Source organism: Eleutherodactylus coqui, chromosome 5 (genome assembly GCF_035609145.1).
Source record: "Eleutherodactylus coqui strain aEleCoq1 chromosome 5, aEleCoq1.hap1, whole genome shotgun sequence".
Taxonomy (NCBI): domain Eukaryota; kingdom Metazoa; phylum Chordata; class Amphibia; order Anura; family Eleutherodactylidae; genus Eleutherodactylus; species Eleutherodactylus coqui.
In genome coordinates this window covers 13,818,273-13,837,429 of record NC_089841.1, presented here as the reverse complement: position 1 = coordinate 13,837,429, position 19,157 = coordinate 13,818,273, and the positions used below count along the sequence as shown (strand labels likewise).

Sequence of the window (19,157 nt, the reverse complement as noted above, 5' to 3'; positions counted from 1 at the left end):
TCTAGGCGAGGCTGCCCACTCCTTCCCTGCCTTATGTGGTGTCTCAGGTGATGGCTCTAGTCTCTGTGGTGTCTGTTCCTTTCCCCTCCCTGCTACCTCCGCTTATGCCCCTGGTGGCCCATCCTCTCTAGAGAGAGGGGAGTTAGCCTGTCTCCGCTTCCCTGTACGTTGTGTGTCCATGGCGGAGGTCTGGGGCCTGCTTGTGGGGTCCACTGAACTGCTCCGTGGTGTCCCTCTGCACTACTACTTCACTTTCGGGTCAGCATCGCTAGGGATGGGGCCTGTACTTTCAGCGAGGCTGCCCGCTGCAGTGACTCTCCAGCCATCCCGTCTCGCTGGTCCCCCAACAGGAGGTGATGCTTTCCTGGCTATGGCGTTTCTTTACCCGGCAAGTAAGGCAAGCAGAAGACCCTGGCTTCCTCCTCTGTTGTGCGTTCCAGCTCTGCTCACTCCCACGGCACCATCTTGGTTTCAGCACGCAGGACCCGATGTCTGCTGGCAGGTGAGGTTTCTTTGCCGGGTTGCTTGTTCGGGGATCCATCCTGTGGATCTGAGGCACTTGACTCCTCTGACTGTACCACTCCCCTGCTTCTCTCCCCTCTTCATCGGGTTGGCGAGGCTGCCATCCTGTCTCCTCCGGGTTGCGCCTGGGGGTCCTTGCTGGTACTAACAAAGCGGTCCAGGGGGCCGGATTCATCCTCCATTCCTCTTGTGGTGAGGGTACCTCTTCTCCTCTTCCCCATCGTCTTGGTTTAGCCTCTTTTTAGCTGTGGATGCTGGTGGATGTGATAGGATTGCCTGCAAGGAAGTGGAGCTCTGGAGAGATAGCCCTATCCTCCATCTGCTAGGCCACTCCCCCCTAGATCATGATTTTTATTTTTTACTGAGTTGCTATTGGAGTCCCTTTTATGGCTCCCCCTGGACACAATTTCATACCAATTTTGTCCTCTATTTTTTACATTTGGTTTGTATGGCCCACACCATTAAAGATTTTTCAATATTAATTCATTTCCTTAAGCATTCTCTGTGTATTAGTCTGAAGTATAACTTTCAGGATTTTATATTATGTCTCATTTAAGTACATATGTATTTGTTTTTAATTAATCAGTATTGATGTAATTTTAACACCAGTAGCCTTAATATTTTTTTTTTAATATTCTATTTATGCATTTAACTATTTTTCATCATATCCGGTCACCTGGGCTCCCTAATCGCCTCCGACTCTTCGGAGCGGAAAAGCGTGCGTTCCAGCAATTCTTTTCCCATCTGGACGCACCACACTATTTGAAGCGCAAAATGTGCGCTCCACCGAAGGCTTCTCTGCCTGGATTGACAGCGTCGGTAAATACTTTCACGCCTTTTTTTCATGCCAAAAAAATCACAATAGCGGGAAGTCAAAAGTACAGGCCAACTGATATCTAAAATTCAGAAATGCACCAATTGGCTAGACACCCTGTTATGTGCTTCAAAAAAGGGTTGTTATCCCCCGAAATGCGTTGCACACTTTCCTTAGTCAATTAGCCTATGTTTATTATTTTTAGAATGAATTAAGACTATACAGTTCATATATTATTTTATAAATAAAACCTGTGGATTCATTATTTCAAGCCTTGGTACATCGCCAACCAGGATTAAGGGGTGCTTTCAACTGAGATACCCCTGTGAAGAGAGTGAATTCTCCTTACAACTTACTACTCTCTATATAAATATAGTCATATTCCGTGGAGCGCTAGATATTGTTTATCCTGTACTTTACTCTTCTAAGATTTACATCGAAGTCCCACTGACGCTCTCCTTCTTTGGATGCTTGAATGACCAGTGGTGTATGAGTAAAAAATCATCAGATAATCTAGAAGCAATCAGGGATTTTAGGTGGAACGGACTGCCAATTCTATGGTGGCCCAATAACGCCAGTCAAGTCATCTTCATTTTATTTGCAAATGTATCTATTTTCTTATCCCAAAATATACCCGCGCTGCTATGGACTAAGCACTTCTATTTAAAATTCCTTACGCGTTTCAACACTTTATGTGCCTTTCTCAAGCTCTACCTCTTGAAACACGTAAGGAATTTTAAATAGAAGTGCTGAGTCCACAGCAGCGTTGGTATATTTTGTATTTATATTCACGGATATCTCTGGACTTGCTTTGGTAAGTGTACAAAGCTTGTATTACCCGGGACGCCTCTCCTCTACCAAGGAGACAGTGGACAGAAAAGTAACTTCATAGAAGCCGACGTGGACAACAGGTGCCGGAGGGTAACTCCCTTACAAATGGGTTAACCCTCCGTGCACCAGGTGAGTCTTGTTTCACCTTCCACTTTATCAATATTATTCAAACTGCATGAGGCGCGTTCTGACACCATTCTTTGTATTATTTTCATATCCCAGGAGAGCTGCCTTTTGTTTATTATCTCCCAATATGAACAGAGTTATTGTCGTGAAATGTTATTACTGAGGCCTCATGTCCACGGGGAAAATCAGGCCCGCTACGGATTCTACATGGAGAATCTGCAGCGGGTCCCTCCTTCCCCGCGGACATGAGCGCTGAAAATAGGAATTTAAAAGAATTTACCCATCCGTAGCGGGCGGGGAAAGTCTTCTCTTCCTCACGGCCGGATCTTCTTTTTCGGCCGGCGGATGAATTCGGCACATCCGCCGAGCCGAAGCAAGAAAGATGCGGCCGTGAGGAAGAGAAGACCTTCCCGGTCCGCTCCGGATGGGTAAATTCTTTTAAATTCCTATTTTAGGTCTCCCGCGGATCCGGACGGCTTCCATAGGCTTCAATAGAAGCCCGCGGGAGCCGTCCCCGCGAGAGACCCGCATGAAAATGGAGCATGGTCCAGATTTTTTCATGCTCCATTTTTTTTTAAATCCCTTTTATTGACCATCCGCGGGTATTTATCTACCCCGCGGGTGGTCAATGCATCCCTATGGGGTGCGGATCCGCGGGCAGGAGAAGAGTTAAAATCTGCTGCGGATTTTAATTCTTATTTTGCCCGTGGACATGAGCCCTGACAGTTTGACTGGAGGCTAACTGGATCACAGTGGATCCTGAGCTGTGGACCCCACTGATCAACAATTGATCACCCATCCTCAAGACAGTAGCAAAAGTCCCACAGAACCCCTTACATTTGTTTCCTGGGTTATGTGTAAAGTTGACAATATACTTGTTTTTTTAATGACTGTTTTTACTATTTAGAATGTATATTTCATGTTTTGTTAAAGTCTTTGAATATAATTTTACATTTTTTTTAAGATTATTATTAGAATAAAGGCATAAATTTAATGTGAAAAAGGCTGGTGCAGTTGGCAATGACTGCTCCCTCTGAAGTGCTTGCTGCGCTCTGCTTAGGTCCCTCATTATTTTTACTTTTTTATGTAAACTTAGAAGTTATGTTTTACATATGTTTGATTTTTGACATCTATTTTTACTTGTACATACATTTTCCAGCGTGCGCATATATATACTTTTTAACTTTCAATTTATTGTATGGTCTCTTGTAATGCACCAGAAACTTTATTGGTATCTCTTGAAACCAAAACATTTTAAAAACATGGCTTTTTACTAGATCAACATCAAGATCATCACTATTTTTATACAAATTGCTAAACAGAACAATCCACAGCCCCTAAACACAGCCTCTATACACAGAGCGGCTGGCGCCGTAATGGCGCCGGACATCGCACACCGCTACTAGGATATTGATGTAAGTTATACCAATCTTTATGCTATTTAAAGCCCTAAATGTTTTGATATTTTATGCTTGAAAAAGGCTCTGTTATAGAGCCGAAACGCGTTGTACCTCTCCAGATTCTCTACCCTGAGGCCTGTCCTGCTATAATTCTAATTGGATTCCCATTATCCAGAGTGGAATTTGCTTTGCTTTTGTACAAAGCTATCCAGGATTTTTAAGGGGGAGTTTGCATCCAGAATTCAGCTGGGTATTCTCCCTTCTCCTGAGTGAGCACCCTCTAATCCTCTGGACTTGTAGAGTTTGAGTGCATTTGGTTGTTTTTCTAACTGGTTTGTACCCACACCTTATGATCGGGGGTTTATTTTCCTTCATATATGCGGCTCTCCACTGATTTGGAACATATGAGGATTGGAGAAGATTTCCTTAGGAATTTGATCGTGTTCCCTGTACCCTTTATCCCAAGGCGCTGTCCTCATCATCTATCTCCATTTTTCAGGATTATTATCAGATTAAAGGCATAAATTGAGTTTGAAAAAGGCCGGTGCAGTTGGCAATGACTGCTTGCTCTGAACTGCATGCTGCGCTCTGCTTAGGTTTGTCTCTGCCCAGAGGATAAGCAGATCAAGCCAAGATTATTGACAATCCCTACTGAATGCTGGTCTGTTTCCGCTGAACAGCGAGAGGACTATAAATGAAATTTCAGACACATTCATAGACCAGTGATACTATGGGTTATTTTGACTGTTCTTTTGCAGCCAAAATATGTTATGAGATTTTCAGTATGCCTGGAGCTCAGGTCAACGTGCCCATAGTCAGACTGGGACACACACCCATATTATGGGTGCCAAAACACGGCCAAAATATGTGTGTCATCAGCCTATGAACTTGTCTGAAATAAAATTTTCACTAGGCCTCTAAAATTAATTCCAGATACATTTATAAAACAGTGATGCACACACATATTATGACTATGTGTCTTTGTCCATACTACGGACATGTCTTCCAGTGTAGTTGCCCAGAAGGTCCTCCAGGATGTCACACATTCACCAATCTTTAAAACTCCCCTTTATGTACTCCTTAGGAGACATTTCTGGGGTTATCGGCCAGAGAAACCCTGTTTTTCCCCTTTCTTCACAGGCGACGTCCTAATCTGTCCGGCAACGTCTGTGTCCTGATTGGTTACTGTCACACTGATTGCTGATTGGTAGAGGGGATGGAAACCCGCAAAAACAGAGGAGTGCAAGGTGGGATATGGAGACGAGTTACACAATTTTGAGTCAGACAGTTTGAGTGGGAAGTCAGTTGCAGTCAGAAAGTCAGTGAGAGAAGTCTGTGAGTCGTTCAGCCAGTCACAGTCATCGGTGCTGCTGCCGGTCCAATTGAAAGCAGTGGTTTTTGGCAAACCCTGCAGTATGATTTTCGGGGAAGGGCTTGAAATATAAGCCCTTCCCTGAAAATCATCAATAAGTGGTTAAAAAAGTTAAAAAAAAGGACTCCCTATCCGCTGCTCACATGCGTCCTACGGCTGGCTCCCCGACACTGCTATGCAGCACTTTCAGCAGGCGGGGATTTAAAAATCCCCACCTCCTGAAAGGGCTGTGCTGATTGGGTGAGCGCTCAGCCAATTACAGATAGTGCTTAGCTATTCATTCATGAATAGCACTATGTTAGCTATTCATTCATGCGAATGATATTAATGTTTTGGGTGCCCGCTCCTGGATTAGCTGTTTTGAACTCCTGCTGTAATGTGGTTGCACAATTGTTGAGTCTGATGCTATATAATCCCCTATTATCTGACCCAATAATACCTTATGTTACATGTGGATGCCGTATGCCACTTTATTGTAATCCTGCTGGAATAATAATAATCTGTATTTTAAAGTTGAATTAGTAATAAAAGCTTTGAAAAAACAAATTGGTGACTTCCTTGTGTGAGTTCCTTTGTTTAAGATGGGATTTCAAGCAGATTTAAGTTTCTGAACATGAAAATATTTTTCATCTTTGATGTACAGTTGGAGCTAACTTTTCGATAAATCTCTTTTCTTGACACTACAAGAAAACAGATTCTCTCGTATGAATTATCTGATGTCTAAGAAGATGTGATTTCCGATTGAAACATTTTCCACATTCGGAACAAGAAAATGGCTTTTCCCCTGTGTGACTTCTCTGATGCCTGAGAAGATTTGATCTCTGATTAAAACATTTCCCACATTCTGAACAAGCAAATGGCTTCTCCCCTGTGTGAGTTCTCTGATGTTTAACATAATCTCTTTTATGAGCAAACCTTTTCCCACATTCTGAACATAAAAATGGCTTTTCCTCCCCGGTGTGGATTCTCTGATGTTTAACAAGATCTGATTTCCCAGTGAAACATTTCCCACATTCTGAACATAAATACGGCTTCTCTCCTGTGTGTATTATCCAATGTTTAGCAAGATTTGATTTCACACTAAAACATTTGCCACATTCTAGACATGAATATGGCCTCTCTCCTGTGTGAGTTCTCTGATGTTTAACAAGATCTGATTTACCAGGGAAACATTTCCCACATTCTGAACATAAATATGGCTTCTCTCCTGTGTGTATTATCCAATGTTTAGCAAGATTTGATTTACCATTAAAACATTTCCCACATTCTGAACATGAATAGGACTTCTCCTTTGTGTAAACTGTTTGATGTTCTCCCCTTCTGTGACTTTCCTTTTGCGTATCAGTCGGTGATGAATCAGTAGACAAGACCTGTATAAGAAGATGAGATGATGGATCTTTGCTGTGAAGGCCTGAGTGGATATCTGGGATAATGGTAGGTTCTTCATCTGTATCTTGTATAATATCACAATTCTCTGATTTACAATCTACAGTTATCAAACGCCACTCTAAGCTCCCGGTACTGTCATCTGCCAAGAATAAAACTTATTTTACTATTTTTGAGTAATATAAACTTTAAACAATATATTGATATTTTATAAAATATCTATAACAAGTCATGTAGCAAAATGCAATTTGTAACAGAAATTAGTATTTTCCCTTCAAAAAACGGAAAGGCGTCAGTTTGCTTCATTCCATCAAGTTCCCGTTTTTTAGGAAAGAAAAACAATGCTGCAGACTGCGCTATTTTCCCATCATAAAAAATGGAAACCTAACAGAACGGAAGTAAACTAAAGCCTTTCCGTTTTCTTGAAACCCCATTGAAATCAATGGGGGGAAAAAATATTTCTCTGTTTTATTTCAGTTTCCTCCAAAAATGGAGCAGAGAAACGGAAATCTTGAGATCTAACGCAGGTGTGAAAGTAGCCTTAACAGTGGTGGCAAAACAGATCACAATCCCACAGCAGATTTCAGAGCGAGGACTATCAGATCCTGATGTTCGGCCACAAGCCTGTTCTCTTGCCGTTTTTCCTTTCTGTAGTGAAGCCTCCATCTTCATAGGTTCCTGCATTAGTGTACCTGTCACCACTCTTCTAGAAAATTGCTCATTAGTGAACCGTAAAGATAAGATCACAGGGTGCCATGCGGGTGTCATGGCAGCCTGGGGTCTTCTGAAAGGCCTCAGGGCTGTCATGGCAAAATGCCTATCAAGCCATCCCTGTGGGGTAGCTTGATAGACTGCGTGTCCGATGGCAGTATGATGTAATGCTATGACATTATATCATACTGCAGGAGTGATCAAAGTATCGCAAGTTGTTGTCCCCTCTGGGGACTAAAAGAAAAAGTAAAAATAAGATCAATAAAGTTTTACTAATTATTAAAAAACAAACCCTTTTGCCATATTTATAATTAAAAAATGTAAATAAAAAACAAAAATACATATTTGGTATCGATGCTTCTGTTAAAGTCTGATCTATTAAAAAGTAATGCATTATTCACGCAAAACATCAGAAAAAATAATGTCTCCAAGAATAAAGATAGCCCTCTCACAACTATGTCAACAGAGAAATAAAAAGGCTATTTCGCCCAGAAGATGGCGACAGACAATAATTTTAAAAATTTACAAAAGCTTGTAGTTAATCTCCTGAAATTTGTTTCAGATTGAGAGCTTGTGTGAAAGGGGGGAGGATTTAGTCCAAGCCTCCTCTGTGAAGGAGCGCTCCATCTCTCTCTCCAAACCTCTTACAAAAGGTGTTGCATTGTTCTGCGTCTCTTCCGCTAGCATGATTCGGTAAACCACTGAAATTCCTGCCTGCAGTGGCGCTGGTGACATGCATAATTTTTCAAACTGGGTTTTTGAGGCACGTCGTCTCGTGATGGAACCGAGTGAGCAAATGTAGTATCAGATTTGTAAATATTGGAACCAGACCAACATCATTGACCCTCCCTCACCTAGCAATTCTCGGAGGGGGCACATTCCCATTTTGGAAACCATGTCTCTCATCCGTAGGAAGGCGGACTCCAGCCTATTTAACAGGGATGCTCCAGTGGGCACGGTTAACACCTGTGACAATGTCTGAGGCACCGACAATAACTACATCACCTGTGCAATACTGAAGAAATCCTAAAAACATGACGTATTGGGGACTGGAGTTGAGAAACACTGTCTTATTACATTCCAGAATTGTGTTTGCCTTTTTGGCTGCTGCATCACATTGTTGACTCATGTTCAGTCTATGATATATTAGTATACCCAAGTCTTTTTCACACGTGCTGTTGCTTAGCCCAATTCCTCACATTCTGTATGTGCTACTTTGATTTTACTTGCCCAGATGTAGAACTTTGCATTTCTCCTTGTTAAATACCATTCTGTTAGTCACCGCCCACTGTTCAAGCTTTTCTAGATCTTTTTGAATACCATCTCTCTTCTCTAGTGTTAGCTATCCCTCCTAGCTTTGTGTCGTCGGCAAATTTAATCAGTTTCCCATTAATTCCCTCCTTCAGATCATTTTTTTAAAATGTTGAACACTGGGCCTAGGATAGAGCCTAGATACATTCTTCCACTTGGATGTATAGGCATTTATGACCACTCTTTGAGTACGATCACTCAGCCAGTTGGGAATCCACCTAACAGTTGCCTTGTCAATCCCATATTTGGTCATTTTTTCAATAAGTATGGTATCAGATACTTGGTCAAATGCTTTACTAAAGTTAAGATATACTATATCCACTGCATTTCCCTGATCAACCCAGTCAGTGATTCTGTCATAGAAGGAAATTAGATTTGTCTGGTATGACTTGTTTTTTACAAACCAATGCTTGGATCTGCTTAATTACTTTATTTTCTTCCAAGTACTTGCATACATGCTGTTTAATAATTTGTTCAAAGATCTTTCCTGGTATAGAAGTCAGGCTCACAGGCCTGTAGTTTCCTGGATCCAACTTCTTCCCTTTTCTGAAGATAAGGACATTTGCCCTTTTCTAATCTTTTGGGAATCTTAGACTCCTTAGCATTAGGCCCCTATAAAACACTGCTTTTATTCTATGCACAGTTCTTGTTACGACATGGAAATCTATAAATCTTTGGCTGAAGCTATTTAATTCATATTTCCCGTGCTATGAAATACTATAAAATCCCGCAAATGTCCAGAGAAGTTTGATCAATTCTGGGAAGACTGGCTTAAGGTCGCCCTCCCTGCCCTCCGGATGGATGACTAGCGGCCTCGAAATTTTGATGGTGAGTTAGCCTTCCGTGCTGATGTTAAGTTTTATGTGTTTTTTTGTGATCTTATTGCTTCAGTAAGCAATATCCACACAAAATACTGTGTATACATAATCCTTTATTTTCATTTGTTCATTCTTCCCTTTACATCTTTGCTCTGGAGCCTTTATTGAATTGTCATTATTTTTATTGCAAATTAAAAAAAAAAAAAAACTTAAAAAAAAATTATGAAATTACTAAAGTTGCATAATAGGTAGGAAAAATAGGTGTTAGAATCCAGGATATAGAATACCATGGAGAGTAATCATAAAATTACAAATATAGACATAATCAGTAAAAAAATATAATTAGGATAAACATATGGTGATAAGGCGCAGTCAGACTTAGGCCGGTTTCACATCTTCCGTACAAAAGCCAGGCAGCTCAACGGAAAGTGGGCGGACCCCAATATAGTCAATGCTCTGCTACATGTGCGTGTCACGCACGCGGAGCTCTGCTACATGTGCGTGTCACGCACGCGGAGCTCTGCTACATGTGCGCGGCACACATGCGTAGCCCTGCTACGCGCGCGGCACACACACGCGCAGCTCTGCTACACGCGCGTCACACACACACAGCTCTACTACATGAGCACATTACACACACAGGTCTGCTACACGAGCACATCACACACACAGCTCTTTTACAGGCATGTGTCACACACACATAGCTCTGCTACACGCACGCGTCACACACATAGCTCTGCTATGTGCACATCACACACTCTGCTATGGGCGTGTCATGCACAGAGCTCTGCTACACGCGCGTCTCACACACACACATAGTTCTGCTACGCATGCGTCACACACACACAAGAACTCTGCTATGTGCGTGTCAAACACACACAACTCTGCTATGTGCGTGTCACACACACAGAGCTCTGCTACCCACGCGTCACACACACATAGCTCTCCTCCACGCGTGCATCACATACACACAGCTCTGCTACCTGCGCGCATCACATACACACAGCTCTGCTACATGCGCACGTCACACACACAGCTCTGTTACCCGCACGCGTCACACACAGATCTGCTACAAGCACCCGCCACACACACAGATCTGCTACAAGCACGCGTCACACAAAAACTCTGCTATGCATGCATTACACATACACACAGCTCTGCTATGTGCTTTTACACACACACAGCTCTGCTACGCGTGCATCATACACACAAAGCTCTGCTGCACGCAATTCACACACATGGCTCTGCTGCATACAGTGTTCATCCCACACAAATAGGATCAGAAGCAGCACAGCACTGGAGATAAAGGACCTCTGATGATGTCTCTGTCGTGCTCCACCCCTTATCACATAATAGTGACACTCATCCTGAGTGAATGACTTACATGCTCCGCCCCTGATCACATGAAAGGTCCGTGACTGAGGAGAATCTGTGACTCTTCTCTGCTGTATTTAGTGGTTACTACTCACCTGGGCAGTTATCTGTAGGAATCTCCTCTTCAAACTCCTGTTTGATCCTCACATTTGTCCCTGTAGTATTAATATTGGTTAGATCTTCATCCGGATACAAAAGCTGTGAGACAAATATTGTAAAAGTCAGCAGACGGTTGGAGAAGTCATGTCGAATATTCTATATGACCTGAATAAGAGTGACATGATCTGAAGGCATTGATTTCAATCAAAGCTACTACTGGAATTACGAGAGCCGGCCACTACACAGGGGTTGGAGCAGTGATTTCCTCTCTAACCCTGAAAACGTCTTTAATTATGTAACCACCATAATGACCAAAAATAATCTGACAGGAGTAGTTATCTGAGTCACATAGCTTCAGGTCTAGAGACTAGATATCAGATGATAGCTCAATGGCAACCTCAGGAACCTCTTACGCATGTACACTCTTTGGGGTAGGGGGGGGGAGGACCTAGAAGAAGTTGTCATTTTGCTGTAAAACTCGGCACGCAGGTATGTAAATGATTAGAGTTGTGTAGTGAGTAGATGAACCGTCTTGTCCTGTGAGGCCCAAAAAGTGGCTCTACCCCTGGCCTAGAAAAGACTCTCGGAGGCTCCTTGTGTGTGATGACCTCTTCTTCCGCTTGTGTAGAGCTTTTTGACCACTAGACGCCTCTACGATGCAGAAAAAGGATTTCACCCTGTTACTAGAGTCTGAGAGGGGGTGCCTTATTGGGATGTGAGAAGCTGGATGGTCGTATCGATGAATTTCCCCCACCGGGCCGTTCTGAGCAGACTGTAAGGAGGTGTTGGGACCAGTGGATGTGTGAGGGCGCACAAGTTGACCAGGCTCAGGATGCCCCTACAGACCACCAGTAGAGAGGAGCGTCTGAGCAGACTGGTAGGAGGTGTTGGGACCAGTGGATGTGTGAGGGCACACAAGGTGACTAGGCTCAGGACGCCCCCACAGACCACCAGTAGAGAGGAGCGTCTAATTGTTCAGCAAGCACGAGCAGCTCCAATTGTTTTGTTTTCGATTATCCAGAGACATGTGGCGCTATCGTTACACCCAGGGGCATAAGTAAAGGCTCAGGGGCCCAGGTGCAAAAGTTCAGCTTGGGACCTTCCCTTCCACTCACACCTGTACCCATACCCATACGTAAACTGTGTTGCCTACAGCTGCAAAACAAATTTACATACATGATCTAGTACCTGTGCCTTAAACTGTCTACAATATGCCATGTGTGGTCTGTGTGTGGGCCTATGCTATGGATTGTGTTGGTGTGATTTACAGTATGTTCAAATGTAACAGAATTGTGCAGATTTTGTGCAGCACAAAATCCACAGCAAAATCCACATCAGAAGCTAAGCCACAATCCACATCTCTGATGCTGATTTTTAATGAGGATTCACAGCAGATTTCACCCTTTCGATTTGAAATCTGCTGTGGATCTGTAGCAAAAATGCACCAAAAACGGGGGGTGTGGCTTGGCAAGCCTGGGAAGAGGACGCACGCTGCTGAGCTCCACCATTGAACTCTATTTGCAGCCAGAAATTTAAGTCATCTGGCAGAAAAAAAGCTTTGGAGCACCTTTCTGAGCCCTCCGGACACACTTTTCTGCGGAGCTCTTTGAGACATTTCCAGAGCTTCACTGTTGATGAGAGGGTTCGCGGTCTAGCCCAGCCTGCTCAGCCATTCACTTCCCTGGACTGTACTAGCGGGACTCACGGCTGGAGGAGATCGGCACTTACATCCCACACTGCATCGACAGGGCAGGTAACCCCCCACCTGCAAGGGAGTGGACTGTGGCGCTCTGTGGTGCCGCAGGATCACATCTCCCACCACACTCACTGGCGGGGGGTGGCCTGCAACATGACACAGATCGCCATTAGGGACTTGGCCCCTGCATCACAGGACCTTGGGGACCTGCTCTATACCCGCTGCTCTCGGTCGTCAGCGTTGCAAGGTACCACGCACTGAGCACTCCTCAGGACCAGCAAAAACTCTACTTTCCCCATAAAGCAGCCGCTATTTTAAAGTCCCAGAGGTGAGGGCCTGCAGCCTATCATCATCTGGGAAGGGGGGGAAGGGAGGAGTAGACGCAGGGCCGGGATACAAATTGCAAATTGATGACCTCGGAAATTGCTTGAGTAGAAATAACATTCGAATTAGAGGAGTCTCTGAATCTGTCTTGGACCAAGATATACTAGAGACTGCTATTTTTAATGAGCTTCTGGGCAAAACAGATAATTATGACCTGGGCTTGGAAAGGGCAAACCGAGTCTTTAGGCCAAGATCAATCAACGCAGATAAGCCTGCAAAGCTTCCAAGTCAAGGAGGAGATTCTTTACAAAACCAAACTGGCTAAAAAGATCGAATATGCTGATAAAGAGATCTTAATATTTCAAGACCTAGCCAAATTGACCCTTGACTTAAGAAGACAGCTTCAGCTCCTCACTAAAGTTCTGTGGAAAAAAGCTATAGTCTACAGATCGTTGTTTTCCTTCGGCTTGGCGATATCCGGTCACAATAAAACCTGGACCATCAGAATCCTTGAAGATCTTCCATATGTCTTACCTAAATTAGACCTAGGCCATATTCAAATCCCTGACAGGACCACAGCTGAAGACCTCCTGAGTATACCTGCCCTTCCTACATGTAAAACATGGTAATAGGTAACACCACGCAAAATAAGAAATCTTGAACCCTCGACACGGACTCATATAAATCTCCTAGAAGATGGTTTACGAATGACAATGCTTGAACTCTACAGCTAATCTCCAACTGTGTGGAGTTATAACCACTCATTCTCAATTTGTGCTTTTTCTTCTTTTTTTGGCATATGTTTATCCACTTCTGCTTTATACTAATTATTCACTTGCAGGTAGCAGACCACGCTGGGAGACATGGATCCATTGCGCCATCCCACGTCTTCTCAAATTTCTAATTCTTGCTTCATAATCTGGCACCAGATAGGACTCAACTAAAGTTGTGTGTTTTTCTTATATTTTGCTTTGAACTTGTTTGATGGTTCTGCTGATGCGGTTTATCTAGAATATATATATGTATATAACCCTATATATTGCTGACCTACACTTGGCCTTATTTAATGTGAAGGGTATTAATATACCACAAAAAGGAAAGAAACACAAAAAAAAAACCTACACACCTGTTACTAAAAATAAATCCTTTACCCAATGGTTCAATGCTTCTACACCATTAAAAAGACATAAAGGTGTAGCTACAGACTTACATAAAAAATGTTCCTTTCAAAGCGTTAAATACCAATATGGACCCAGAGGGCAGGTTTATCTTCGTCAAGAGAACGATTTGGGATAAGATATTCACCCTAGCTAATATCCATGCCCCTAACTCTCACCAAGACTCCTTCTTCACTAATGTCGTTAACCAATTGCATGAGTTTTCTGAAGGCTATCTCATCTTAGGAGATTTAATGTTCTGCTCAACCCTTCCTTAAGATATTTGAAATGTTCCCTTAGCTGTCTCCTTTAACAAATGTATAGAAATTGTTAGTTGATCTCCAGCTCGTCGATCCATGGAGAGCTCTGAATCCAGATACTAAATACTTCTCCTTCTATTTCCCAGTTCATAAAAAATACTCGAGAATCGATTATGTTTACGTCACACACTCACTGTTGGATACAGTCAGCAAAACATTCTATGACCCCATTCTTCACTCAAATCACATCCCCATATTCCTGAGAAATCTATCTATCTCCCCCAAGAGAAGGTCGGCATCCCACTGGTTATTAAATGATAACTTAATGAAAAACAAGGATGATATTGCATATATTCACAAGGGCCTACAGCATTCCTTTAAGGAGAACACTCTGGAGCCACATAACCTCACTATACTGTGGGAGGCCCATAAGGCTGTAATAAGAGGCATATTTACTGAACTAGGTGCAAGAAAGAAAAAGGAAAAAGAGAGAGATGTTATATCAATCATTGAACAGATTAAGCTTATAGAAACTTGCAACAAAAAATCTTTCTCACAACTTAAAAAGCACCGGGTTAATTTGCACATTACGTTAAAGCACCTCTTCTTCGCAAGATATAAACACTATGAGTTCTCTGATAAATGCGGTAAAAACTCAGAGTATTCATTAAAAATTAGAATGCCAAAGCATTCATTCCCAAGATCAAAAATAAAAATGATAAACTACATAAAAAAACAGACATATCCAAAATTTTCCATGCATATTATACCGATTTATATAATATCCAAAGCCCCATACAGTAATTAGCAGATAAACACCAAAAAATCCGCAACTTCCTGGACTCGGTTAATCACCCCAGTATACCCACAAATCAATTACAACTATTCTTTAAACCGATTAAACCTCAGGAAGTGGAGGAAAGAATTCAGGCAAGCCCAAATGGAAAAAGCCCGGGTCCTGATGGTTTCAGGTCCCTATATGTCAAAACTCTCAAATAAACCCTTTCCCAGCATCTAGTACAATATTTTATCTCCATTAGCAATGGAGTGCTGACGGCCCACATAACCTTAATCCCCAAAGAGGGAAAGGATGCCTCCTTATGTAGTAGTTATAGGCCCATATATTTAATTAGCAATGATGTTAAACTATATGCTAAGATTTAACCACCAGAATAAAATCAATTCTGCCCAGAACAGGTTGGCTTCATACCAAATAGAGAAGCAAAGGATAATACTTCCAAATTACTCAATCTGATTCACTTAGCTCATCGTAACAAATCACCATTAGCCCTTCTCACCACTGATGCCGAGAAGGCTTTTAATAGGGTAGATTGGTCCTTCTGCAAAAAGTCTCCTCAAAAATGTGGTTTCCCAGATATATTCATAGATAAGATTGTGGCCTTGTTCATCCTTCCATCTGCTAGAATTACAATAAACACTGAATTGTCACCCACAGCCCAGATCAATAACGGAACCAGACAGGGACGCCCCCTATCCACTTCATTATTCGTACTAACTATGGAGATGGTTCTGGAGAGAATCAGACAAAATAACAAAATTATGGCCACAGAGAACACAAAACAACCTCCTGCACAGATGATCTGCTGCTTTTCCTCATAGATCCTAAAACCCCAACCCCTTCCATTTTATAAGAGTTTAAAAATTTTGGCAAAATATTTAAATTCAAATTAAACCTCTCCAAACCAGAATTGCTAAACATAAATATAGAATCGGCCTCTTGGACAGAAATTGTAAAAATGTCACCTTTAAAAAACAGATTAAACAGATTATTAACTAGCGGCAAGAATACTCCAAATTCTTACAGATCTTTACAATTTAAATTTCATCTCCTCCTCTGGAGCTCCTCGCTGATCTCTTGGTTTGGCAGGAAGAATCTAATTAAAATGATATGCTTGCCAAAAGTGTTGTATTTACTTCAAACCCTACCAATATAGATTTCTCATAATATCTTTGCCAAGCTGAAACACCTTGTAGCAAAATGTATTTGGCTGTGGAAGGGTCATATGATTACACATGCAACCCTTATTAAACCAAAAAACTTGGTGGCATAGGTCATCCAGACTTTGAAACTTATAGGATCGCCTCACACCTGAACCGCCTAGTGGATCTCACCTGCCAATCACATTGACAATGAGTGTATGTATATTCAGCATGGCTAGACACGCTGCACGTTGTCTCAGTGGAGGAGATCAGCGTCTACCAGACACATCCGCTGCTTGTCTCGGGAAATAAAGGAGCAGATAGATATAAATCCAACCTGTTGGCTCCTTATTCCCACCAGCAGTCTCCACCGCCAGAACACTGGGAGAAGATCCAGACAAGATGTAATGTCTCTGGTCAGCGGTAATCCTGCCATCTCCACCGGCCTCATCACACAAGGAGAAGACATCTAATAAGACTGAAGACAAGAGCTTCACAGCCTTCTACAGATCAGTGGGACATCTCCATCTACCTGATGGTCCTGTGGAAGAAGAGGATGGGGACATCTCTCTGGGGTTCTTCTCTTACTGGATGGAACTGCAGGAAACACAGACGGACACTGAAGTCATTCGTTATATACAGATAATAAAGTCCCCGTGGATTTAGTCCTGTCTATTACCTGGTGATGGGAGCGGCTGGTGGGTCTCCATCATGGCCTCCTTGTACAGATCCTTGTGTCCTTCTAAATACTCCCACTCCTCCATGGAGAAATAGACAGCGACATCCTGACACCTTATAGGCACCTGACAACACAATATACAGTCATCACCCAGAAGCCTCCAGTGCTGTTACTGTATAATGTCCCAGCATTCCCTGCAGCATCACCTCTCCAGTCAGCAACTCAACCATCTTGTTAGTGAGTTCTAGAATCTTCTGTACATTGATGTCCTCATGTATCAGGGGGTGAGGTGGGGGCCCCGGGATTGGGCTCAGGGGTCTTCCCCATCCATCACACACAGGGGCCCAACAGCGCTTATTAGAGGTCTTCCTCATTACTATGTAATCCTGTATATGGGGAGACATTAATAAATATCACTACAGACATTTCCACAGTCCATCATCTCTCGAGTGACATCATCTGTTTTTACCATAGATAAGAATGATGTAATGTGACATCATCAGAATCTCTCCCCCCTCCAGTGACATCATCTGTTATTACCATAGATAAGAATGGTGTAATGTGACATCATCAGAATCTCTCCCCCCTCCAGTGACATCATCCGTTATTACCATAGATAAGAATGATGTGATGTGACATCATCAGAATCTCTCCACTCTCCAGTGACATCATCTGTTATCACCATAGGTCAGAATGATATAATGTGACATCATCAGAATCTCTCACCTCTCCAGTAAGCTGGAAGAGTATCTCTAGGGTGAGATTCAATGCACTCTCCGTCATCTTGTTCCTGTCCTTCTCCATCCCGTATAGGTCAATCACCAGAATATCTTCCATAGACGATATCAGAGGATCCGATATTGTTGGACCTGAATAGAAAGAATATGGGACAATATAATAACCTCACAAACTGTCATTTAGCTCAGTGTTCCCCAACTCCAGTCCTCGGGGACCCCAACAGGTCATGTTTTCAGGATCTCCTCAGTGTTGCACAGGTGATGTAATTTTTGTCGATGCCTCAGACATTGCCACAGATGTTCTTACTAAAGGAGATCCTGAAAACATGTTGGTGGTCCCTGAGGACTGGAGTTGGGGACCCCTGATCTAAAATATAAACTCTGAAGGGAATAAGGAAAAACATCTGAGAAGATATTGAAGGAACTTGTCTTATTGTTATACACTGACAGCTGATGATCTGGGCGGGGGCAGACAGGGACCCTCCTGTTGGTTCTTCTCCACATTCCTGGCTTCTGTTTAGATATGCCTTCCAGGAGATGGAACTTGTTCCCCATCACATCAGCCTTATGAAGGTTTGCTTATTTGACGCCATATTGTTGTTTCTAATAGCGCTATTTAACGTCTTATAATGGATGGAGAAACATCTAAGAAATCTGCTGGGTGGAATTGGAGGAACCCTCTGCCCTTGTTGTTGAGTTCCATTGTTATGTAATTCGTCATGTGATATAAAGGACATGCTAACTTCACGGCTCAGTAGGATCCCCGCGCTCTGATTGGTAGAGCTTTACTTACGGTCTATTACTTGTAATTGTGTTTCTTTATTGTTTATGCCCTTTGATCTGATATAAGGGAAATGTTTTTTCTTTTCCTTTCTAGTGTTACCAGGCTTGTTGCTCCAACACACTTCAATACGTCTGCATTATAGTGTATTGTACATGAGCAAAATAAGAGGATGAGCCACACGGGAAAACGGACGTCTTCCAGAAACCCCACTGACCCCCAGACGGACAAGAACCCCACGATTCTCCCCCATCAGCTGACAGAACAGAGTCCCTTATTACTAAAGATGCCCGTCCATGATAGACTGAAGGGGGAGAAGACAACTGATTACAGCGGTGATGGCCATCCATGGAGCGATCTGTGACAGCCGCCTCAGCCAAGCTGTCTGTCGCCCCACATTCACTCTCTGAGGACTTTATTTGGGTCACACAGAAGGCACAAAGTGTAAGATGAAACCAATACAGACTGTACGGCCCGGGGCCGGTGGTTACTATGGCTATCCTGCAGCGCTTGGGTCCTGGGTTCAGCTCTGACCAATAGCGTACCGAGCTGTGGGCCGTGGAGGACACCAACACACTCCGATAATCCATTCACCTCAGTGGGACTGCGGGGATGAGGAGATCAAACGCTGAATAGCGGATTACTTGCTGGACAGCAGCCGTGTGCTTGTAGGACCTGGGATGATGTCACTGTCATGTGATCAGTCACATGTGTGGGAGGAGGCAGGTATCACATGACAGGGGTTGGTCTACAAGCCCCGCCCCCTCTTCCCCCTGGGCCTGAGACTGTTCTCCATAGGAATCCTAGCTCCCAGTGTC

General features: G+C 43.0%; 2 protein-coding genes across 2 annotated transcripts in view; both read right to left on the bottom strand.

The window, feature by feature from the left end:
• Window positions 1-3,482: 3,482 nt before the first annotated feature.
• Window positions 3,483-19,157, bottom strand: part of LOC136629077 (zinc finger protein 436-like) — a 58,218-nt gene continuing 42,543 nt past the window's right edge. Inside the window, exon 8 of the mRNA XM_066605201.1 lies at window positions 3,483-6,365. Coding sequence (XP_066461298.1) covers window positions 5,746-6,365 — 620 coding nt within the window. The 3' untranslated portion in view covers window positions 3,483-5,745. The remainder of the gene's footprint in view (window positions 6,366-19,157) is intronic.
• On the bottom strand, window positions 6,290-18,988 carry LOC136629055 (gastrula zinc finger protein XlCGF66.1-like). Its single transcript, XM_066605180.1, has 7 exons — window positions 18,885-18,988; window positions 17,548-17,690; window positions 17,028-17,207; window positions 16,822-16,945; window positions 16,675-16,739; window positions 10,761-10,863; window positions 6,290-6,435 (listed from the first exon to the last, which is right to left on the bottom strand). Exons 2-7 carry the CDS (start codon window positions 17,656-17,658, stop codon window positions 6,422-6,424), a joined length of 597 nt encoding a protein of 198 aa, XP_066461277.1. The 5' UTR covers window positions 17,659-17,690; window positions 18,885-18,988; the 3' UTR covers window positions 6,290-6,421.

Coding starts and splice junctions, on each gene's coding strand:
- LOC136629055 (XM_066605180.1), bottom strand. CDS start 17,658: ATGGAAGATATTCTGGTGATTGACCTATACGGGATGGAGAAGGACAGG. Junction 17,208..17,547: donor TCTTCCAGCTTACTGGAGAG/GTGAGAGATTCT, acceptor CCCCATATACAG/GATTACATAGTAATGAGGAA. Junction 10,864..16,674: donor TTCTTCCACAGGACCATCAG/GTAGATGGAGAT, acceptor TTTGTCTCACAG/CTTTTGTATCCGGATGAAGA.